The 24,871-nt window shown below is 45.1% G+C and overlaps 1 protein-coding gene across 2 annotated transcripts in view; it reads left to right on the top strand.

Moving 5' to 3' along the window:
• The window catches only part of Hacd2 (3-hydroxyacyl-CoA dehydratase 2), an 87,668-nt gene extending 64,006 nt beyond the window's left edge, over nucleotides 1-23,662 (top strand). The window contains exons 5-7 of one of the 2 annotated variants that reach the window (XM_021634652.2): nucleotides 14,283-14,404; nucleotides 16,329-16,507; nucleotides 20,671-23,662. In XM_021634652.2, the coding sequence (XP_021490327.1) occupies nucleotides 14,283-14,404; nucleotides 16,329-16,507; nucleotides 20,671-20,753 (384 nt within the window). In that variant the 3' untranslated portion in view covers nucleotides 20,754-23,662. Of the gene's footprint in view, nucleotides 1-7,804; nucleotides 7,848-8,816; nucleotides 10,092-14,282; nucleotides 14,405-16,328; nucleotides 16,508-20,670 lie in introns of those variants that run through there. The other variant, XM_060370315.1, reaches the window with a different exon arrangement.
• Nucleotides 23,663-24,871: the final 1,209 nt, after the last annotated feature.

Raw genomic sequence — 24,871 nt, forward strand, 5'->3', positions numbered from 1 at the left:
AAGATAGTGAGACCTGATAAGCTAGGGTCAGATGGAAGGGGAGGAGGACCTCCCCTATAAGTGGACTTAGAGAGGGGCATGGGGGGAGATGAGGGAGGGAGGGTGAGATTGGGAGGGGGTAAGGGAGGGGGCTACATCTGGGATATAAAGTAAATAAACTGTAATTAATATAAAAAAATAAAAAATACAGTAGAAAAAAATAATGGTTTCACCTGCGCTGGCCCTTGGGTTAAACAAAATAATATGCTTTTTAGTTCTAAAATAATAGTTTTATGCTGTTTAAACAGTAATAGAATTGAAGCACACAATATATGTATTAAGACAGAAAAAAAAATGGAAAAGATATATGGTGTATACCCCTATGTATTTGGGAAAGAGAGCTTAGTCACCATTTTTTACTTGAACTAATAAGAACACTCATGTTCAAACTGTCTTTATAAGCGGCAATGTGTCCTAAAAGAAGTAAGGCATGTACTAAGTTGTCTGCATTTTCCAGAGAGGACCCTCTCAAGTCTGGCGTAAAACCCTGGTGCACCTTCTGGACTTTTGTAAGACCTGATGCTGTGTGGACGTGTGTGTGTGCGCATGTGCAGGGCCGGCCTTGCCTAACCGGGGGAAACTAATCACTCGTATGTAGGCTTGCTGCCTGGGCAAGCTTTAATGTCTGCTCTCTTCAAGTTGCTGCCATACATGTTTGTTTTAAATGGGACAGGTTGTGTCTGCTTCTCCCTTGTATGCCCTTCGCTCTTTCTCTCTCTCTCTCTGCCAAAATAGCCTGACTTTGAAAGTTATGTCTCTGCCCTCCTTCTGCGCTCGGAGTTGTCTCGCTGGGAAAGCTGTAATGGGTGTTCTCTTGAGCCCATGACTTCAAAGGAAGGTATCCCAGCAGCCTCTCATGTAGAAACTGATGAGGCTTCAGTGCAGGTCACAGTGCTGGAGAGCTCAGACCTTTTTAATATGCTCCATCACGTTATCTCACCATCTGGAATCGAGGCTCTCAGCTGGCGACACAGGGATGGACAGGTGAGTGCAGGCCACCTCATAAAAGCAGCCAGTCACTGCCGGCCAGATCCAGTCAGAGTTTCTTATAAAAGGCAAAAATCCAGATTTTTTTTTTAACTATGAAATCTCCCAATTAAAACAAAACAAACAAAAAGCTAGTTTAGATATTTTTAAAGCGCTGTACAAGTCCAAACAGAACATCCATGGACAGAGACCGTTGGGTGCCATTTTCATCTCTGTCCCAAGAGCTTTTCTTTTGTTTTCTGTCTTTTGAAACTTCGGCGCTTAATACGCTGCACAGAACAAACACAATGGTGCTCACGACATATATTGCCAATTTGATATAGTCTAGTATCTGGCTGTCACATGTCCGACAGTGGTAAAGTCCCTTGCCCCTTGGGAGTACAGCTAGCAGGCTGTGGTGCGCGTGTTCTCCAGCTCTTCCTTTAGGTCACAGCAACCTGCTGCTGGGACCATTGTTCTCTGAGCTGCTGCTGCTGTACTTACAGAACTGTTAGTTTGTGGGTTGCTTACATTGGATTGGCTGTGGGGATACGTAAGACCCCATTCTGATGTAATCCTGTGCATGGGTTGTACTAAAGGTGAAAGCTGTAGGAAAGCTTTTCAGTTACTAGTACTCTTCGGAAGTGAGAGACTCAACTAGGAGTAAGGGAGAATGTTGGCAAAGGCCAGCAGCCAGTGAAAGCCCTAATCCATACAAAGGCTGCCTCCAGTCTCCATGAGGAAACCAAGGCTCAGAGAGAATGAGCAGCTCGCTCAGAGAAGTGCATCTAAGAAGTCTGAAGGTCTGTTTCCTTCCAGAGTTGCAGTCGGAGTCTGACACAGTGACATAGTGACTAGGCTAGCCCTCTTAAATACCCATGACCGTCTTTCATGTATTCTACAAAATGAACTGATTACACTGAAAGCCATAAAGCTAGACAAACGGAACACTAGGACATTCAGACCTGCACGCCTGGCTATGCCTTAATGAAGAACTGGTTGCGCGTCGCTTGTTGACTGCATGTCTATATGTGTTCTTCGTGCATGTTCAGAAAAGTTGATTTTGTACCCAAGAGTGATTTGATAGACCAAGATTCTTATCCACTTCAAAAGTAATCTGCTGGGCGGGCTGGTGATAGGGCTTAGCCAGTAAAGGCCACCCACCACCAAGCCTAGCCTGTGTCAGTCCGCAAGCCCCACGTGGTATCAAGAGAGAACTGACATTGGAAGTTTTCCTCTGACTTCTGCATGTACATACACGAAAGAAGTAAACTATTTTCTTTTTGTTTTGTTTCTTTTGCTTTTAAAGTAGTCCTAGGCTGCAGAGTTGGCTAGGTAACTAAGAGTACTGGTGGCTTTTCTAGAGGACTCAAGTTGAGTGCCTAGCACCCACGTGGAAGCTCACACCTTTCTGTAAGTTGAGTCTGAAGCCCTCTCCTGCCCACTGTAGGTGCTGTACACACATGGTGCAGACAAGCACCCACACAGGTAAACTAACAAATGAAGGCTGGAGAGATGGCTCAGTGGTTAAGAGCACTGTCTCGCTCCTCCAAGGGACCCGGGTTTGGTTCCCAGCATCCACATGGCAGCTCACAGCTGTCTGTGTCTGTGACCTCAGTTGCAGGGGATCTGACTCGTTCACACTAATGCACATAAAATTAAATACATTATTTAAACTAACAAATGTTGTCCTGGGCTGGATATGGTGGTTCATACTTGTAATCCCAGGCAACATTTTGGAGGCTGAGACTGGAGGGTTCTAAATTTGAGAGTCACTTGGGTTGCACAGTGAGACTTTGTCTCAAGCTGCTGCCAAGAGAGGGGGAGGACCCTTAGTTGTTACATTAAGATGGTCAGCATTTTTTGACCAGCTTCCTTTGTCAATATAAGTTAAAAGAAACTGTGTGTAGATAACAGCAGTCACCTCTAAATGGGATAAATAGTGTTTTGTTTTTATTTTTTTCATTACTTAGTTCATGTTTTCCATTGAAAATAATAGTATTTTATCTGGATGTGCTGGCACACGCCTTTGATCCCAGAGCTTCGGAGGCAGAGGCAACCAGATCTCTGAGTTCCAGACCAGCCTAACCTACACAGTGAGTTCCAAGATAGCCAGGACTGTATAGAGAGACCCTGTCTCAAACAAACACACAAAACAAAAAAGATATTTTCAGTTTGTCATGTATCCTGTCATGCATGTAACCGTAAGAGTACTTTCATATATGAAATTATCATGTTAAAAGATAAATAATTAATCCAAATGTCTTTTTTTTAATTGCTGTGTCAGTATTTTTATATTTTACCAAGAATAAAATTCCTTTAAATAAACAACTAAATGAGTTACTTTTTTGTTCAAGTTAAAGAAGGACCCAGATTGTCCTTATCACATTTTCCCAGGGCCTCAGCTCATGTAACTGGTTAAGTACCAGTACAGAGGCCTCAGTGTCCTCTGGCTAAGTGCTGGGATACTGGGGAAAAAAGAGAAATACAGTTGCTGTCCTCATAAGGGCTTCCCAGTCTGGCACAGGTCAGGCCATGTCAGACAGACCCCAGACACTGGCGTGGATCATGAATGAAGCAGAGGGAAAGAGTGAGGTACTCAGACCACTTGTCCTGCCTCAGTTGTCCCAACTGAGTGGCTGTCTGTTCTGCTTCCCAAGGAGCCATGCTGTCTCCCCACACTGGTTTCTTGCTCTTCATAGAAGATGCTGCGAGTGCACATAAGCAGTACTCAGAACAGCCCTGGCACTTAGAGGGACTCAGGGATGTTCACTGCATACTAGCCGTTACGTAGCCCGATTCTTTCAAGACAGTGTAGTGATGGCTTCCATGTGTTTCTAACAGAGATGTAATTGACTTTTCACACAGAAAGTAATATGTTCTTTATATTTATTAAAATAGTTTCACATTAGCTGGTGAAATTTTCTACATAATTACTTTTATCCTGCTTAAGGAATAATTATCCCTGCTAATGGGAACTATCATTATCATAATCATGATTATTATCCTAATCTAAAGCCTTTATTAAGAATTTGATTTTGGCTTCTAACTAGGCTGGCCCTTCTTTAAAGCAAATCTGAGGCCTGCCCTTGGTGTTTATATGCTCTAAGACCATAACAATGGCAGCCCAGCGCAGGGCCAGCCTCCAGCCTGTTAGTCTCTCCCAAAGACCCTCACTGGTAACTTTCTTTATACACGTTCTCATCTCTCCTAAGACTGGTTCAGCCTCTTCCAGCGCATCCTGAGGCCTTGTCCCCAAACTGTGTATAGAAGCCTGGTAGCAGTTATATTTACTTCTAAATGGATTCCCAGGGTGCTTGCTTCTTATTTCAGTGTTTTTTGGTCTTTTGTCTTTATTCACTTATCTAGTAGTATGCGGGTGCAAGCAAAGCTTTGAGGACAGCTTGGGGACTCCAGTTCTTTCCACTGTGTAAGGTTCCAGAGGCCATACTTAGGTTTTCAGACTTGGTAGCAAGCACCTTTACTTGCTGAGCCATTTCACTGGACCTTTCTTTCAGTTTTTAAGACAAGGTGTCACCATGTGTCTCTGACTGGCCTTGAGCTTACTGTAGACCAGGCTGGCCTCAAACTTGTAGCAGTCTTCCTGCTTCTACCCGACAAGTTCTGAGATTACAGGCATGAACCACCACACCCAACTGTAAGAATTGTTTTCCATTTTTCTTATGTGTGTGGTGTGTGTATGTGTGCTTGCAATACGTGTGTGCACCCATGAGTATGCATGTGTTTGCGGATGTTCGTGCATGTATCTTCCTCAGTCTCTTCCGCCTTAGCTTTTGAAGGAGTTATCTCTGGATCAAACCCAGAGCCCTCTGATATGGCTAGCCTCCCTAGCCAGCTTGCTCAAGAATCCCATCTTGGCCTTCTTGTTCTCTTGCTTGTGTGAAAAGCCACCCCCTGAGCCACCTCCACAGCTTGCAGCTAGATGATTTCTACTTCTTGTTTATTTTATTTGTTTGTTAATTTGTTTGTTTTTGGAGACAGTCTCACTGTGTAGCCCTGGAGCTCACTGTGTAGACCAGGCCATCTTCAAACTCACAGAGATGCACTTGCCTTTGCCTCCTGAGTGCCAAGAGTAAAGTGCGTACAGCACCATGCCTAGCTCCTTAGATGATTTTTAAAAGGTTGTTCATGCTGGGATGTGCTCAGTGATACAGTGCTTGCCTAGCACGGGTGAGGCGCTAGGTTCAGTGCTGATGTTTGTAATTAACTTTTCACATAGAAATTCATGTTCTTTATGCTTGCTTATTAAAATAATTTTCATGGTAGCAGCTAAAAATTTCCACCAAATAAAAAAGAAAATCGTATTTTGAAATGGTTTCAAACTTAGAGAAAGGTTGCCACAACAGTGTGCTCCTGTAGCTCAGGTCTTTCACAGGCGTTTTACTATATCCATTCCAGTGCTGCCCAATTCATATATGTTCGTGTGTGCACCACTGTTTATCTTCTGAACCTCGAGAGTAAGCCGTGCGTGTCATCCTGTTGCCCCTAAACACTTGGGCGGAAGGTTCAGGTACCTACGCCTGGATGTGGCCCTCCAGATAAGGAAGTCAGCGTGGAACAGCACGCCGCCCACTCCATAGGCTCTCGTACACTTCACCAACTGCCCAAACAATGTTTTCTTTCAAATGGCAATACATATACATACATGTACAAACTGTATAGCTATATATGTACTTCCAGATGTGTGCACACGTGTGGACACAGGGATGTGTGCCGTCTGCCTCAGGTACTGTGCTAAGCACAAGAGCACGGAGGGAAAGGAGGTGAGGTGGCGGGTGTTCACGTCACCCTGTCAGGCCTTAGTCTGGAAAGCCCCTCAGTCTTTCAGATGCACACACCCATGCTCACATCCTTGACAATTTCAAGGAGCATGTTTTCTGGCGGCCTCCAACCCAGATCCACCTACAGTTTTCTCAGAACAATTCAAGCCATGCATTCTTGGCAGAAACCCCACAGAAATGGCCCCGTGTGCTCCTTGGGAGGTAGCCTGGCAGCCTGCCCGCTCTGGTAGCATTGGCCTGAACTCTAGCTCCTCATGGTGTCTGCCAGGTTTCTCAGCCTTCTTTTCGCTTTTCTTTCTTTTTTATTGATCAGCGTCTGTGGGAATGACTCCTGTCTGTGCCTACTGCTCCTGGCAGTGCCTGTCTGATGTTCCTTTCACTGCTATTCTTCCCATGAGGGGTAGCTTCTCTTTTTCCTATTTATTTATGCATATCAATTTTCACTAAAAAGTTTTCACTAAAATCATCGAATTGTGATCTCTTGTTTATTTTGATGTCAGTGATTTTGGCATTAGAGGCCTTTCCCCGGTTCTTTCATCTTCTCTCCCTCATTCAGTAATGCCTTATCTTATGCAGTGAAAAAGTTCCCAGATTCGAGTTATACTGCCCCAGCCTGAGAACCAGCCACTTACTGAGGAGTCTCGCCTCCTTCTAGTGGAGAATTGTATTAATCACTGTCTGAAAATCCCACCATGGAAGAGAGTGAGGCACATAGCCCATCCCTAACCAAAAAGGTATCTGCAGTCGATAACTGCTGGGACAGGGGTCATCAGCCTCGCCAACAAAGTGACACTGGGTCAGCCACACTCCAGGGCAGGCCCCGTTAACCGATACAAAGCAGACCGTGGTTTTTTTGGGATGGGGGTGGGGGTGGGGGCCTCGTTTGCTTTCTTTCTCTTTTTGAGAGGGAAAGAACATGAAACCAACTTACCTACCCAAGTAGGTAAAAGGATTACCTGTGAGGAGAAATAATATGATCAAAACGTATGAACTTTTTTAAAACTTAGAACTGTATTTTAAAAAGAATTGCAGTTTGAGCAGTTGGAGAGCTTACAGCTCCAGAGATGCTATGGATTGTTTATAGGCTCTTTAAGTATAGAAAACTAAAGCATACGTTCCTGTATGTATGCACATACTTGCATCTAACAGTACTTCCATAGCTACATTGGTAGCTGAATTCCCTGGAATTAGAGCACCTTGGGGGTTCGGGGAACTGAACACCCATTGTCTGCAAAAGCAGCATACTTAGCCACTGAGCTGTCTTTCCAGCCAGAAGAAGCCTCTTTTTCTTAATATATTGATTTATTTGCTCAGTTAGTTCACTTCTTTACTCCAGGCACCTACTTTCCCAGCCACACCGGCCACTTATTTTCTACCCGTGTGGCCCAGAACCGAGAAGACAAATGAGAAATGTTCAAGGTTCAGTTTGGATTTTCTGCGCCTTACTCTCCTTGTCTGTCAGGCAGGAATTCATGAGACAGTTTACGCTTGGTGTGCAAGAGCTCACACAGATAATAGCCGTATTGTTGCCTGTAGAGCTATTGAGAAGAAATTGCTCCCAAAAAGAATAAGCAAAGAAGTTGAATAGGCATTTATTTTTCCAAACGCCAGTAAGCCGAAGCGATCCTCAGATGCTGTAAGGTAAACAGTTGGCCTGCGCATAGTCTTGCATGAATTCTTCCTTTCCCATAGTGCCTCGGCTATAGGCATAGTCTGTATCACAGACCACAATTGCAGTCAGCACAGCAGTGATCACAAAATGGAGCTCAGCTTCCTGTTGCCTAGTGACTGTGGTGTGTGGTGATTCTGACATAAACACCACCTTATGACAGCGCAGCACGTGCAGACGTAAACTCTGTGTGCGTCCCAGGTTTACCACTTAGATTTGCATAAGCGTATTGTGCCGTTTGCACGCTAGAATGACCTCGTGATACATTTCTCAAACTATAGCCATGCCATGAAGGAAAAATCACACTGACTGCTCTCCTGTTCTTTAGACCCAGCCTTTAAAAGAAGTGCTCAAGAAAGATACCGTGTATGGTAATATGCTTTTGTTGTTGTTGTTTTTGGCCTTTTTTTGTTTGCTTGATTGGTTTGGGGGGTGTTTTGTTCAGTTGAGACTGGGTTTCTTTTTGTAACAGCCCTAACTGTCTAGAACTCACTTTGGACCAGGCTGGCCTCAAACTCTCAGAGATCTGCCTGCCTCTGTCTCCTGAGTGCTGGGATTAAAAGTGTGCAACACCACACCCGGCCTTTTTTTGTTTTTGTTTTTTGGTTGTTGTTTGTTTTTGAAACATTCTCACTAATTGCCTTTTGTGGCCTAGAACTTACTATGTAAACAGGGCTAGCCTTGAACGCACAGAGGTCCACCTACCTCTGCCCTCTGTGTGCTGGGATTAGAGATATGTGCCATCATACCTGGCTGCTTTGCATTTTTAAGGGGTATAAAAAGCAACTAAAATTTTTTAAAGTTTTTATGTCACACACAGCATAAATTATTTACTATATAGGCCCTTTTATGGAAAAAATCCTTGGCTTAGAACGTTGCTCTGGATCACATAATGCCCTTACCACTGCACACATGCCAAATGCATGGCCCCGGCACCCATGTTGAAGACATGATCCCACATCTAAGGTGTTGATGTTATTTGGACAGGAGCCTTTGGGGGGATAGTTGCATTTAGCTGAGGTCATAAAAAATTAGTATCCTTACAGGATACTAAAAAGCTCCTTTCTCTGCCCTCATGTGAGGCAGCGTCAGGAAGGCAGCTTCCTGCAAGTCAGAAAAAGCTCTCACCACAACCCACCATGCCACCACCCCGATCCCTGCTGCAGTCTCTGGATCCGTGAGAGAACTGACCACCATTGTCTAGGGTGGGCAGCCTACCTGGGTCCACTAAGACTCAGACACTGTTCGTGGTGTTTCCAAGAATGGCCTCTACTCCCATCCCATATTTCCCTGTGACCTTATCACATCACTTCCTCCCCTCCTGTCTTCTCTCTTCCCAGGAAAGGGGGTATTAAGAAGAGGAAAGAAGGCTAGCCATAAAGCTTGGTCTCCGGAGTTCTTTGAAATAAATGGAGTGATAAACAGCAGGTGTCAAAGTCCCGAGAAGAACAGTGTTTCTACAGTAGCAGCTTTCTTCTGTGCACCATCTGTTTTCTTTGAATGTAACAAAAGTGACAGCTTTCTGTTCAGGGATAGTCCCTGCGCCTTTTAAAGTCAGACATGCGATGCTGTTTGTGTATAAAGGTCTCTGTTGTGCATGTTTGTTTTTCCAGCTTGGATTTCTGTATTAATTCCCTCGGCTGAACTATGTAAGCTACCCACGTACTCCCTCCTCCCTGGCTTCAGATCTGGGACAGTAAGGGCCCCTGCTACCCTTCTGTGGGCCCTCATCATGAGAGTGCAGCTCTGAAACACAGCTGCCTGCAAGACACTTGGGGGACAGGGAAGTGCTCAGTTAACGTATGGTTGGCCTAGCACATGCAAAGCCGTCACTTCAACCCCCGGCACTGTGTAAACCAATATGGTGGCGCGTGCCTATAATCCAGTACCCAGGAAATGCAGTCAGCCTCCGAAATTCAAGGTCATGTTCAGCCACATAGAGAGTCTGAGGCCAGCCTAGGATCCTGTGTTTAAGAAAAAAGTCATCGGGATGCCTACCCTAACCCTGCCGTCTGTCCTTTCTAAGCCTCAATGAATCCCAAGTATCACCCTTTTCCCCTTTTGCTCATGTGGCCCTTTTCACACTTGAAAGTCAATACTATTTATTTACAGAAAATCTTGTTTTTGAAAACAGCTTTATTAATTTTTAAAACTGCAATTTTTAAAAACTCGACCGTTTTAGAGAGCTACTACTTTTTAGTAAATTTAGCAAGTTGTGCAACCAGCATAGCTTAATAAGTTTTGGAACATTTCATCACTATAATGTGGTGCTTTATGCCCTTTTCCAGTTCACTGGTGGGTGCTCCCAGCCATAGCCACCACTTAACCCTTCTCTCTCTAGAATTGCCATTTCTAGACAGTGGGCATTTATATTTGGCTTCTTTTACACAGTGTGAAGACTGTTGTTTGTTTGTTTGTTTGTTTGTTTGAACTCATCTGTGTTATAGCACATATTACGTTTTTTCCTTAATGTTGCTGAACCATATTTTGTTGTGTGAATATATTATCTATCACCAGCTAATGGATATTTCAGCTGTTGTAAGTTTTTTCACAATCATGGATCATGATACTTCTGTTAGTATTTGCATGCAACCCCTTTTTTTTTTTTTCTTTCTTTCTAAAAACAAATTGTTATGTAACTTAAACTGACCTCAAATTCATGATACTCCCGCCTCAGCCTTCTGAGTGCTGGGATTATAAGTCTGCACTACCATACTCAACATTAAACCTCTTAATCTCTCTCTCTCTCTCTCTCTCTCCCTCTCTCTCTCTCTAATAGGTTCTTTTCTCATACAGTACATCCTGACCACAGTTTCCCCTTCCTCCACTCCTCCCATCTCCCCCCAACTTGTCCTCTCACCCAGATCTACTCCCTCTCCATTTTTCTTCTGAAAGGAGCAGGCCTCCAAGAGACCAAACATGACAGAAGAAGATACAGTAAGACAAGGCAAAAGCCCTCACACTGAAACCGGACAAGGCAACCTAAGAGAAGGAAAAGAGTCCCAAGAGCAGGCAAAAAGAATCAGACACATACCTGACTCCCTCCCAGTGTTAGGAATCCCACAAAATCACCAAGCTAACAGTCACAACATATACACAGAGGACCTGGTGTAGACCCATTCAGACCCCGTGCTTGCCACTTCAGTCTCTGTGAGCCCAGATGAGCCCTGCTTAGTTGATTCCGTGTGCTGTGTTCTTCTCCACCCCCTCTCACTCTCACTCCTACAGTCTTTTCTGCCCCTGTTCAGGTTCCCCTGTGCTCCAAGGGAAGGGCCCCAATAGAGACCTCCAATTTAGACTCTCTCTGCACAATTTCTAGCTTTGGGTCTTTGCACCTGCTTTCCTCTGCTGCCAGAGGAAGCCCCTCTGATGATCACTAACCTATGAGTATAGGAGAAACCCATTAGTAATCATTTCATTGTTTTTGTTTTGTCCTGTTAGGTTTGGGTCTACCTGAAGCCTCTTCATCTAGTGACTCCAAACCCTGGTTGTACCATCTTTTTTCTAAGGCACTGCACAGGACACCCTTGCCAGCTCTCATTCAGCTCACCCATTCTCTGTAGGATTCTCCCTTGTTCTTGGCCTCGGTTTGGATTTAAGTCCAAGGCCCAGAATCGTGCAGCTTCAAGAGGTAGCAGGTGTTTTTGGCTAGCTGGTTTGTTATGTCAGTTTTATGATTTCAGACCAGCATCTCATTCCTTCTGCTTTTATCCGTTAGTCTCATATTAACAGTGTCCTTTTTGACATACTTTAAAGTATATGCCCTCTGCTCCCTTTTCCGGGCTAAGCTCTGCTAGCTAGCTCAAGCATTCTTTTGATAGACTGCTCCCTAGCTGGGGTCTGATCTATTTAGACCGCAGCCATAGGGACAGGACTTCAGCAGCTGAATTCTGACTGTGTGTCTTATAATCCCTCACACCCTGTTGACTCCCATCTCTGGGGTTCATAAGCCAGGGCATTCTTCAGTCTGTACTGAAGTCATTTTGTTGAATTATGGAAGACATTACATGTTTTTTTTCTGTTGATTTTGACATAATGAGGTATTTAACTTATTTTTATTGTGGCAAAATATCTATGACATTTACCATTCTGATCATTTTTGAGTGTACAATTCAGTTACCTTAAGTGCATTCTCATAACTGCCTTCCATCTGCAGAATTTTCACCTTCCCAAACTGAAACTCAAACCAGTTAAACAGGTTGTTTTTGTTTTGTTTTGGGGTTGTTGTTTTTTGTTTTGGGGTTGTTGTTTTTTGTTTTGTTTTTTTTTTCTGCCCACGTCCTAGCAGTGTTCTATCTTTACTTATCACTGAGTTTTGACTACTCACATGCTACATGTTTGTGGAACCACACAGTCTTTGTCCCTTTGTGAATGGCGTGTTTAACTGAAAATAATCTTTAAGGTTCATTCATCCATGTTTTAACATGTGGAAGGGTTTTCTTAAGGCTTGGTACTATTGTACAGGATGTGTATGCACATGCATGTAGTTGTTGGTGCATTCATCCACGGATGTACTCTTGGCTTTCATCCATCTTTTAACTGTTGTGACTAATACAGTTGTGACTTGACTTACAGATACCAATTTAAGTCTTGTTGGTCCTCCTGTTGGTTTTTAAGTCATCATATTCTGCCCTTGTTCTGTGTTAATTGAATAATTATCTGCAAATCAGAAAGACTGACCTCTGACTTTATCCAAATCTCTTCTTTTTTAATTTTAATTTTATTTTATGTGGGTGGATGTTTTGACTGAATGTATGTTTGTGTACCGTGTGTGTGCCTGGTGCCAGCGAGGACAGAAGATGGCATTGGAGCCCCTGAAACTGGTGTTAAGAATGTAGGTGCTTGGAATTGAACCTAGGTCCTCTGGAAGTGCTTTTAACCTCTAAGCCATCTCTCTAGCTCCCCAAATCCCTTCTTAATAACAGGGTTTCTCTGTGTAGCCTTGCTTGTCCTGGACTCGCTTTGTAGACCAGGCTAGTCTCAAACTCGCAGAGATCTGCTTCTGCCTCCCCAAGAAGGATGAATTTATTATTGATTTGCAGTTTTAACTATACAACAGGGCCATTCCCCTAGTCCCAACCTTTAAAGAGATGTAAGCAACCACAAACTGTGTAAAAGCTGTCTTTTCCCTCAAGCCACCTGCTTTGCTAGGCCAAAGTGAGATCTTTGGGATTTATCGGCTTACTTATTACCTATCTGTGTGCAAGCCACTAAGATGACACAAACCAATATTAGGTATTAAAAAGAAAGGAACTGGGTCTTAGAGTAAGCTGAGAGGTTGGATCCCTTCCCTTCTCCTGGGAAAAGCCTCAAGTGCTTTGGGAAATCAAAAAACAAGTTAAAATACACTGTACTTCCAAGAGTACCAAAGACTGGAGGCACTTCCTACCTGGGAGCTTTAAGCAAGGTTTTAGCCATAGCTGTAAAAAAAAAAAAAAAAAAAAAAATAGTAATAAAATAAATCAATAAAAAACATACATCCCTGCCAGATAAAGAGGGTTACAAAGCCCATGAAAAGCAGCATGTCCTGCGAAGTGAGATTTTTGGCATCAATAGGCTTTAAGCAAAGCTTCATGGGCACACTGAAGCCCTCAGCACAAGCTTTAAAGGCACTTCACTCTGGCCTGGCCAGAGCTAATAGAAAAGCACCAGGGAAGCAAAAAGTACTCCTGCTCTTGACAGTATAAAATTCTTATTATTTTTAGAGAATAGTAACCATGCATTTATGAAGTTCTTTGTCAGGGCAATTTAGTTAATAGCTATGTAAATGACTGCTTATTTCACCGTGTAGGTGGATCGCTCTGAGTACACTTTCTGAGAGTGTAAGTGCTCTGCAGATGGAAAGCAGCAAAAGCAAAGGCTGCGAGGCTGCACCCTTTGCTGCTAGGTGTTGGGACAAGACAGAGAAGGCACAGTGCAGGCTGGTCTGCTCAGTTTGCTGGGTAGGATTTCTAACTCTCGTCCGACTCACCAGCCACATAGGACGTGGGGAACCAAAATTGAGTCACAGTGCAGAGTTGCCACTGTTGGGTTTTGCTCACAAATGATCATAAAAAAAAAAAAAAAACAGCTAGAGTGGGACAGAAGGGTGCTGGAGTTTGTATTATAGCCATAAATTCCCCAGGGGTGCCTATAAAACACAGAGGGGACTTTACAGCATAAAAACAGGCAGTGTGAAAACTCTCCCTCCTCGTTCTAACGGCCTCCTGTGAGTGGCAGAGTGGCAAGGCAGCTTTTCTCCTCATGGAGGGCCTAAGCTTGGGCTCAGGGAAGAAGGCATTAACACCTGCCTGGTAGATGGTCCACACCTCTTCTTGAGTTCCTCCAACTCACCTTGACTTTAGTCCCCACATTCTCATTCTTGAAGTGTCCTCAGATTCCCAGCTGTCAACACCACATTGTGTTCAGATTCGTGGTGATGGATCCCCGGCTTCCCACCAGTTTGTCCCCCTAGCCTCCCTCCCTCCCTACCTACTTTTGACTCCCACCACCGTCACCTCACTTTCCCTCATCAGAATAGCAAAGACGCCTGCTTGCCTGCTTGCCTTCCGAGGGATCCTGCGCATCCAGTTCCCGTCCCAGCAGCCCCTGCTGCTCCACAAGCTGAGCCTCCAGTCCCCTGCAGCTGTGGAACCGTTGTAGGGAGCCGTGTCTGTGATCAGAAGCCCTTTTTAAGCTGTGCAGCAGCCACTGAGGACAGAGATGGGTGGCTGTGGCTGGGCAGCGCTGCAGGCACTGCACACTGGAAAATGCCTCTTTCCGCACGTCCCTCTGTTTGCTCTTACATCTCTTTTCTTTTCCTGCAGGTGCAGAGTGAAGACAGTGTCCTTCTGTTTGTTATTGCCTGGACAATCACAGAAATTATCCGTTACTCCTTTTACACATTCAGTCTATTAAACCATTTGCCTTACATCATCAAATGGGCCAGGTAAAGAAGCACAGACAGCAAAGACTGACTTCCAAAGTACCCATCACCGCATTTGCCTTGTACTGCCTGAATACTGCCTCCAGCTTCTCAAAACTGAAATTAGATGTGATGGGGGGATTTTACAATCAGGGTCTTGACTTTGACCTAGAGAAACACTGTTCTAAAGTCTTTATATTTTACTTAGATTACTTTTCCTGAAATCAGTTCTTTTCAGTTAAGTTATTTAATAGATGAGTTTTTGTCCTTATTCAGTTTAGCTGATGAACTTATCCCATTATGCTGATTTCTGGTCCATGACTACATCTCCTAGTCTTGTTTTGTCAAGAAACTATGACATTTAAGAACATTTTTACTTAATAACAAACATTACATGGTTTTCTCAGCTTATGAGTTTTATTTTGCTTTACTTACTTTTACCAGTAATATTCAATTAAGAATTCAGGTATGGTGGTTCACCCCTTTGTAACCCCGAAACTTGGGAGGCTGAGGCAGGAGAATTGCCACAAATCTGGTCACAGAATGAGACTCTGTTCTCAACAACAATAACAAAATTGAATTATAACTTAGGCAAAAGGCTGCTGGCACATCTGTTCATCCAGTTGTGATTTTGTGCATGAAGGACTATGGGGTGAGAACAGAGAAAAAAGGTCCAAACTGACTTTGAAGCTAAGACACCTCATTTCCTAGAAAGAAAACAGCTGTTGCTAGACAGTTTATGAGCTCAGTGATTAAATTAGGAACAGAATGCAGTTTCCAACATTTCGGGTATCTGAGCCTTTTTGCTTTTATTACTATTTTTGAAATAAAGTATATTTAGGAAAAAGGGAAAACTGACAGCCACCATCCAGCATGAAGCTTGTTTGTGGGGACAGTTATTGACTAGGCCGTGGTTTTGCTCTTTGGATCATTTTTCTCTGTGGTCTACGGACAATTCCCTCCCGTTGTCCTACCTAATGATCTAGGTTGACAACAGGAAGTATGGTTTCTTTCTCGACAGATTCTTGTGCCTGGAGGTTGAACCCAGGTTAATCTTGAGCCACAACCAGGCACAGGTTTCTTAAATCGGAGCTGACAGTTCTCAGAACAGTCTGTAGACCCATCCTGTGCTAGTGGTAACTGCCCTCTGAACTCCTTTTTGTTTGTTTAATGTGTGTGAATGTTTTACCTGCAGGCATGTATGTGCACACGCATGCCTGGTGCCTGCAGGGTCTATCAGAAGAGGGTTTTGGATCTCTTGGAACTGCAATTATGAATGGCTATAAGTCACCATGTGTGTACTAGGAATTGAACTCTGGTCCTCTTCAAGAGCAACAAGTGCTTTTAACCACTAAGCCATCTCTCCAGTCCCCTCTGAATTCTTTTAAAACAGATAAAACTTTTTTTTTTTAAGTGAAGACAATTGTATAAACCTCTCATGCAGTAGTGATTGTATTTGTGTGGGCTTATTTGTAAGATTCAAAGCTATTAGGAATTCTTTTAATGTTAAAATTAGTCAAGATTTTGTTTTCACAGTAGCTTGTACAGGCAGTTGGGAACCAGCAGAACGGAGTTGTGTAATGTGCTGTTCTCTTCAGTCCACGTGCAGTTTCGTGTGCTCTAGGAATTCCTGGGTAGCTGTTCCCTCTCCTGCCTCTCCACTCCCAACCCCCAGGGAAGGCCCTGTTGTAGTCTAACACCCCTGCTCTACCTTCGCTGTTCTAACGGACGCATTTCTGAAGGAGCAGGTTTTGAGGCCGGCTGAACACATTTCTTTTGCTTTAGAACAGTGGAAACACGTGCCTACAATGGGCCCTTTTCAAAATCCGGCTTGTAAAGGCTGACTGTACACAGGTGATGAGGAAATACAGAGACAATAGCTTTCTGAGAAGACAGTGCTTCTCAGCGTGGCTTTGAGCCACAGTGAGGGTTTTGTTTTTTGTTTCAGGTACACCCTTTTCATCGTGCTGTACCCGATGGGAGTGACAGGGGAGCTGCTCACAATATACGCAGCTCTGCCCTTTGTCCGACAGGCCGGCCTGTACTCCATCAGCCTACCTAACAAATACAACTTCTCCTTCGACTACTATGCATTCCTGATCCTGGTAATGATCTCCTACATTCCACGTAAGTATATTTACGTCAGTATATTTAGGTCAGCTCTGCTAGAGTTCTGTCTTTGCTCCACATCTAATATAAACCTCACTTACATGACACTTTGGTTTTTACTGACCACTGACTACCAGAAGGAATTTTCTCTGGTAGTAATTGAATAAAGAGGAATCATTCTTGGTACAGCTGCAAAACGTATCCCTTCTCGGTGTGGGGTCAACCCTGTGTTAGGCGAAGTAGAAAGCAGAAAACCGCTGAAGGCCTTATCTTCCCTTTATTTTTCTGTCTCTTGAAAGAGTTTGTGAAAAACATTGTAAAAAGATTTTTTGCATTACTCAGTATATAAAAATAGGCTGTTTTACTTCACTTTAAGAGATCAGTAGCTGACGAGAAACAAGTAAGAAAATAAAAAAACATGATTGTTTTCCTACATTTCTCAGTTTCTTGTTGAGTACAAACCCTTAGAATAGGACACAGTGTTCCCTTCTGTGTGGCTTCCAGTTATTCTAATAGAACTTCTGATGGCTTAAATGTACGGAAAATCAGATGTGCCTGTGAGCACACAGGGGCAGAACAGAAAGTGACATTTCACAGTGCAGCCAGGGAGTTCTTGTTGCTGGTCGTGAGGTCCTTTTCTCAGCTCTGCTCACTTGTATCCTCTGGTTGGTGTCCGTATTCCAAAAGGACACTGTGCTCATTTAGACAGTCAGTGGCCACTGTAACTCTTGAGGTTCCCTACGCTCCACGAGGTTCAGACGGGGAGAACATTGACTTCGTTAGCCCCCGGCATCATCTGAATGAGTCACCCTAGCCATCATAAATGACATGTTTGTGTCCCTCTGTAGAAAATTGCATTTCACGCACTGTGAGAAAAATAAAAATAAACCCCATCCAGATTTCATCTGAACGTTTATCTTGGAGAAATTCTTGGACACAGCCCTGCTTCATGATTCAGTTTCCACTCTACTCGTTACCAAACTCTCCCTTAAATGCTAGAACCCTGGTGGCTAACAGCCGTTTCTCTTCAGAAAGCGGTGCTGGATGCTGAAACAAAAGGCAAGTCTGGAAGAGGAAAACGTGCATCATGAAAATGCATAGTTTTTCATCTTCCGAGGTTTGCGCCCTGGAGCTTTGTTTTTATCTCAGCTCCAAAGCAGCAAGGCACAGCAATGATTTTACTGTGCAGGATGAATCGCACCCCAGTGGGCACCTCAATATTTATTTCTACTCTGATAAGCAGGAAAAGGGTCCCCTACTGAATGACTAGAAAGGGCGGAAAAGGTGTCATGAACTCACCTCTACAAGGACTTCCACACTACTGCTGCCAAGGCCGTCCTTCCAGGAGCAGTTCCCAAGGCACTCTTCTCTGCCTGGTAGCCAGCTTCGCCAAGACCTCCTGCGGTCCTGTTGCTGGACTGTCAGGTCAGACATGAGCAGCCCTCTGTGACACTGGGACCCCTTATAGAAAACACAGCCAGCCCTGTAGGGTTTTCCATCTTGACCTTCAGGGAGAGAGGAGCAAGCACCCTGAGAGGTGCTCTTGTTTTTTGAGCAGTGGGATTACTGAAAGTTAACACAGGGCCTTGGGCACATACCGGCCACCAGCCTGTATCTGCAGTCCCGGCACTCTGATTTACTTAATTTTCATTTATATCCACATTTATTTGTTAGGAAAATGTGGGTGTACTTATGCCATAGCACACATGCAGAGGTCGGAGGTCAAGTTTAAAGAGCCAGTTCTCTCTTTCCACATGATTTAGGGATGAAACTCATGTTGTCAGACATGTTTAGCAAGCACTTCTATCCACTAAGTCAGCTGAGATTTACTTCTGGTTATGGGTAGCATGTGTTTATGCTCAAAAGTACAGGTCCCTGAGGAGGCCAGAGGGGTCAGATCCTCTGAAGCTAGAAATTCTTACAGATGGTTTTAGCTGCCCCACATGGGTGCTGGGAACCAAACTCAGGTATTCTGCAAGGGAAGGGTATGCTTTTCACAGCCGCCCCATCTCTCCAGCCACAGAATTCTGCTTTCCTAATCTTACCTCTTCTCTCCTCCTACTTTCTGCTTTCTAGTTAAGAACCAATAGAAGATGGTAGATTTCTCAGTTGCCTGTTCAGGTTAATATTTCCAAGGCTTTCAGCAATGCTGCTAGATGTAGTTAAAGTAGCCAAGTGCCAGGAATGGTTTGTCCTGAACACAGTGGTCACTCTGAACTAGAAGTATCAGTGCCTCGGCTGCCAAGAAGTCACTACTGCAACTAGAGAACAGCCCAAGAGCATCCATTGTCATCTGACACACATCCCTGAACCCGGAGCACTAGGGGCCTCTGTGAATTGTAATAGAATGAAAGGGCCACATCTGGGCCAGCAAGATGTCTCAGTAGGCGAAGGTGTCAAGCCTGGCAACCTGAGCAGCCTCTGTGCAACCCACACGCTGAAGAGAGAGACACAGCTCCTACAGACTGCCCTGTGACCTCCATCCATGCACCACGGCACATGCTGGTAGTCTCAGGCTGGTTCCCCTGGGACTGAAGGCACACGGTGGCCGTCTGCTGCTTTCACCGAAGGGCCTAACGAATGGCCTCCAGTGCCACCCTCTTAAGCAGCCACTGGGACCTGACCGCCTCTGTGGGTGATACAGTCACAAGTGCAAACGAGGAAGGTGTCCTGACCCTGCTTAGCTCAGAGTGCCTTTCCTAAGGGAAAACCAGCAGTGTGGCTGGCCCCACATCTTTAAATGATTACAATTAGCACTCCTTATGGTTTAATTATATCCTTACTTCCAGTTTTTAGATGATTGAGCTTGTCAGATTTTCTGGCTTTCGTACCAAAATAGTTCTGTCACTGATGACTTCTCTGCATAAGCTGAACCTTTTCTGTGAGTAGTTTCTTCTCTGGAATAGCACGGGGCCTGGTGCGCATGGCCGCCTCTGGACACCTCCTGACATCTTGAAGTTCTTGGAGAGGGGTGTTTAAAATTTAATCAACTTGGAGCTAGGTGTGGTGGCACACGCCTTTAATCCCAGCACTTAGGAGGCAGAGACAGGTGGCTGTCTGAGTTCTAGATCAGCCTGAGTTCCAGGACAGCCAGAGCTACACAGAGAAACACTGTCTCAAAAGAAAAGGGGAGAGAGAGAGAAAGAGAAAGAAAGAAGAGAAGAAAATGATCAATTTGGAATTTAGTAAGAGGCGGCCACAGGAGAGTTGGCAATAATAGAAACCACCCTCCCCTCTGGTTGTCTGCTCCCTGACAACCAGCGATGGGCCCCTGAGAAGGGAAAGGAGGGGAAGGTACTCACATGGAGCCCTGTGGTGGCCAAGTGTCCAGCTTGCAGTAGCCATATGAAGGCCGGATTGCTCATGTCAGCACTTCCCCACTAAGCATTGTGGTGGACAGGTGTTAGCTGGGGATATTTTGGCCTCTCTGGTTTCATATGCTAACTACCAATAACTCCTACCCCCTTGCCAAATGTTCTCTGGGAAGATAGTCCCTCTTTTAAGAACCAACAGCAGGAGACTTTCCTGGTGGCCAAGATACTGGCTTCCCTTCTATAATGGCTTTTCTGCATCCCAACCCTGCTTCGTTATGTTTAAGTCAAAGGGTGTAGCCCTCCCTCCCCACCCTCCTCATTCTTGCCAGTCACAGAGCATCTTTCACAGGCAGTGTACCCCCTCCCACCAGGTGATTTCTATCTCCCCACCTTCCCAGACGGACTGGCTAAGCATTCAGGAGCCCAGAGCCCGTCCCCCCCCCCCCCCCCGTTCTCTGTGAGACTCGGCATGTTGTTTACATCTCTGTGCCTGTAATTTCTCCTCTGAAGTAGGAATGACTCCATCACCAGTCTCTCTCTGGTTGTCCTGAAATTCACCAGAATAAACGTGAAGGTGAGCGGAGTGTGAACAGGGCGGGCGGGGCACACTGCTCAGTGGAGAAGCTTGCCTGACATGTGTGACACTCGCCAGCACAAACGATACTAACTTTTATTTGGTGGCCTGCAGCTCCTGACTGTGATGGTTGGGATGACAGTGTCTGCCATGCCACACCACGCAGCCCGCCCCTCAGCTGAGGGGAGGAATCTGGCCATTGGTGATTGGACGAGAAAGCCGCCAGCATGAGTACCCCGGGTGAACAGAGCGCTCCGTGTCCTCTAACCCACTGCTCTGTTCTTGTCTCCCAGTTTTCCCACAGTTGTACTTCCACATGATCCACCAGAGAAAAAAGGTCCTTTCTCACGCCGAAGAGCACAAGAAGTTTGACTAGCTCTCCACAGCGCCAACCCAAACCAGACTCTTCAACCATCAGACAATGCTGCAGACTTTTTGAGTTCCCAGTAAGGACTATTTTTAGAGCATTAAAAACAAAACGAAATAAAAACCAAAATCCAGTGTCACGTGGGCCTGGGATTTTATAAAAAATAAAAATAAAGATAAAAATGCAAAAGGCTGTTACCTAAAGCATCCTAGCTGGTCCTTTCAGCACGCTGTAAGCAGAAGTTGCCAGAGTCTGTGATGGCGCTAGAAGGGGTCAACACCCCGTCTCCTCCATGTCCTTCATGTAGCTAGCAAATAAAGGCCTGGAGCCCTGAGTGCTCCAGAGTTGCAGTCTGAGCGATGACGTGGCACCAGCTGACTGCCCAGCTCGCGGTAAAGTTAGCTTGCAGTCCGCTAACTTTGGGAAGGAAGCATCCCCTTCCCAAAGTGCTTGACGGCATGCTGGAAACTTTGTGCTTTTGAAGCGGCAGTTCGTGCTCTGGAATGCTCTGAAGTTCTGGCTAGGACCCAGCCCCTCCTATCTAGTGAATGAGTTACAAGACGCACATGCCTGTGAAGCATTGGGTGGCAAGTGTCAGCAGAAAACCACTAAAGCCTTCCATTTGTTCTCGATCGAGTCAGGACTGCCTGCCACTCAGAGCCCCGCTTGAATTTACTAAGTGTGCGTGTACTGTAAAGACCCTTGCGTGGAACTCGGCTTCAGTCAGAATCTGACAAGCCACGGTGCCAGAGGAGAAAGCTCGGTACCCGCGAAGTGCTGACCACCTTCCGTCCTTCGTCCCTTGCCCAGAACCGGGTGTGTTCTCACGGACAGACCCAGAGCCCATCTCTTCACACAGGAGGAGGAAAGCTGCAGTTAAAGGCACTTGGAAGGGGTAGCTTCACCACAATCGCCCAGACAAGCATTCAGAAATAGGTTTCTATACTTTTTTAGTTTAACCCTCTACTCTCCTGTGTAGGTTCCTCTCCTGACTGTGGTCCTGGGTTCATTCCCACCAAGTTGTAAGTGCAGAGACAACATACGTTTTAGGAGAAGCTAAGAGCAGTCTTGTCTCCTGTCTCCACATGTCAGCGCAGCCTCCAGCTGGTTTCTGACCAGGGACACCATCTAATGAATAATGTCTCCATGGCACCTAATTGCCCAACTGTGTATTAAGTCCCCTGAGGAAGGGTTTGGGGGAGACAGGCAAAACTCAAGTTACCGCCCAGCCCACTGCTCCCTCACAATGCACCCAACAAAGTATTCTTCCAGAAATGGAAAGCAAGCTTCAGATGAAAATGTCAGGCCCAAGTCTGGATGAGCACTCAATTTTAAACTACCTTCTTAATAGGATCCAGGCCCTCGTTTTCTCTTTTTCTTTTTTGTTTATCTTTAAGGCTTTAAAAATCATGCCATTGTCATTTAGAATATAATTGTTTCAATCAGAAGAACATAACAAAAGCTACATTTGCAAATGGGTATTTTCCTAGGAGCTTGAAAAGCTACCGCAGGCAGGTGTGTAATAAGTTACTGTCTAACTGAGCATTAGAATTCTGCTTCCAGTCAGCATTCTTGGTTTGGCTGCGTTGAAATCAGAGTCTATTCTGGTATTTGATAGACAAATATGTGGGAAATGTTGCTTTTTCAGCCTTTTCTCCCCTGTTATTCTTCCAAACTGAATTTCTTCTGTAAAACAGAATCAGCCTGGGTTTTCTCGGCCTTGGTAATCTGCCTGACCTGGGACTGTTACAGTCGCGTTGGAATGGCCCGCTGAAGGCGGCGAGAGAAGCCAGTCATGCTGCCCGAGGGACCCCTCAGGCCTTCCCCTCTAACTCATCATTACATCTGCATCAGACGGGCTTCAGGGATGAGAACACCATCAGCAGTTTCCTTCACAAAAAGGGTCCCGATCCAGGTGTCCTCTGAACACGTGCACTTAAGATACCGCAGATGAGGGAGGGTGGCCTCCCTCCCCGTAACTGGCTTTTAGGTTTTTGGTTTGTTGTGGGTTTTTTTGTTGTTTTGTTTTTTTTTTTTTTTTTGGTTTTTTGTTTGTTTGTTTGTTTGTTTGTTTTTTCCTTTTTCATCCTTACCATGAATTAATTCCTCCATTGAGGTAATCATGTTCTTTTATAAAACTGAGAACAGCCAGCCTCCCCGGGTGTCGCACCTAACGAGGTGTGAGCGAGGAAGGTGCTTTTCAGTGTGTATTTTGTCAGAGCTAGAGTCAGAGACGGCATCTTGCCAGCACCCACTTGACTGCGGCTCAGATCCTCCTGAGGGCCCCTCTGCAGAAGGGAAGGAGTCTTTGAGGTATGCGCAGTGTCTGGAGACTCGCGCTGTTAATCCGAGTCGTGCTGAGGTGCCCACCACTCACACGTGTGTCTCCAACATGATCAAAGGCCCCATGGAGTTAGTCCCGGAACAAAGCAGGGTCCTCCCGACGGGGAAGTCCCTCTAAAGCAAACGAACAGGAGGCAGATGAGGCGATCGTGCCTTTCTTCTTAATTGTGTTGTCTTTTCATTTCTGACAAAAGGCTGGCATTGCGGAGGTCCCACCTGAAAATCATGCGCAGTTCTGAGTTTCAGATAAACCATTAGAAGACATCAAAGTCGATACACACTGCTCCTTTGAAATTTGGGTAAAAAAAATAATTATACAACCATATATATAGTCATTTTGTATTTTTTCTATGTTGTGAAAACCAAAATTGTAATTTTATAAGTCTTTGATTCACTAAAATTATATAATTTAAATGTATTTTTTGTATACCTGGAAATAAGGAGCTCAAAAACTGTGCTTCACTTTCTATGCATGCACTTGAAAGCTGTTTTTATCTGACATCAATGTAGTAGTAAGTTACACTCCTCAAACACTGATAGGTGTTGCATTCCAAAATAAACTGGTTTGTGCTCTGCCTGGGTCTGATCTGGGGCCATGTTGCAAGAATATGTGGAAACTCCCATCCCATTATGGATCTTGTTCTTTGATGCCTTTAAAATCTGTTTCTGATATTTTACTGTTTCTGTGCTCACAGGAAACCCACTTTATTGAGTTGTTTCTGCCAGTTAGTTTTCAAGCACACCAAGGCAGGCTGCCAACATGCCACCAAGGGTGTGAGTACCCCCAGCCCCCAAGCAACGAGGCAATCTAAAACATCTAATCATAGAAGGCTAAGAACCTTGGTCCCACAGTGGAGTTTTCCTTTGCTGGGGCGGGAGCGGTAGGGTCATTTTCTTAGCTTTCTAATATTAAGCTGAGCCCCAGCTCTGCACATAACTGTAGCCCAGTTAGTCCTCCATGTAAACTAGATGTGGTGAAGTTCAAGGGTCTCCCCCAAAGACAGCTCCAATTCTAGACCACCCTGGGAGGTTTTCACAGCGTCAGACTCTTCTCAGTGCTGGAGGGACCCAGTTAGGATGCCCCCAGCAGGGTCACGGTCTCCATGGACAGACTTATCCAGTCCCCTTCCTCGCCAGTGCCCACAGCAATGCCTCGCTGCCACCGAAGTCTGCAGTCTTTCTCAGAGGTAACCACTGTCCCCGCCCAAGAGTGCGGTGGCACCCCGAAGGAGCCATCACCTCGCTGACTGCCCTTCTCTCACCAGGGTCCTTTGTTTTTCTCTTAGAAACTGACACTGAGGAGCAGGTGGGAAGGTCAGGGGTCAAGGCTGCACGCCCACACATGCGGCCTTCCTGTTTTTTGGTGGGAGCTGGTTCTTTCTGATTGGCGATGTCTACTTTGTGTCAGTTATACTGCTCTGTGTAGACAGGAGCCTCCTCGGGAAAGAATTGCCTGGAAGAATCGCCTGGTGTAATTAGGCAGCCGCCTGTTACACACAAGGCATTCTGAAAAGGCTGCTGGGTTCTGTCCCTTCACTCTAACGAGTAAAAACTAACATTGCAATTCATCATAGTGCTAGTCCTTTAAATCCCAGCCTTACAAATAGCCTGGCTCGCTGTCAGACCATTTGGTAGTGAAGAAACTGTTGTAACTATTACCAAAAATAGCCATACCTATTAACATTCCTCTCCCTTCGTCTAAGAGCCAGGCCAGGGGAGAGCCTTGAAGTTCTTTTGTTTTCCTAACCAACACTTTCTTTGAAAAGATGAGAGACTACTTGTTT

This window comes from Meriones unguiculatus, chromosome 17, assembly GCF_030254825.1.
Source record: "Meriones unguiculatus strain TT.TT164.6M chromosome 17, Bangor_MerUng_6.1, whole genome shotgun sequence".
In the NCBI taxonomy this organism is placed as follows: domain Eukaryota; kingdom Metazoa; phylum Chordata; class Mammalia; order Rodentia; family Muridae; genus Meriones; species Meriones unguiculatus.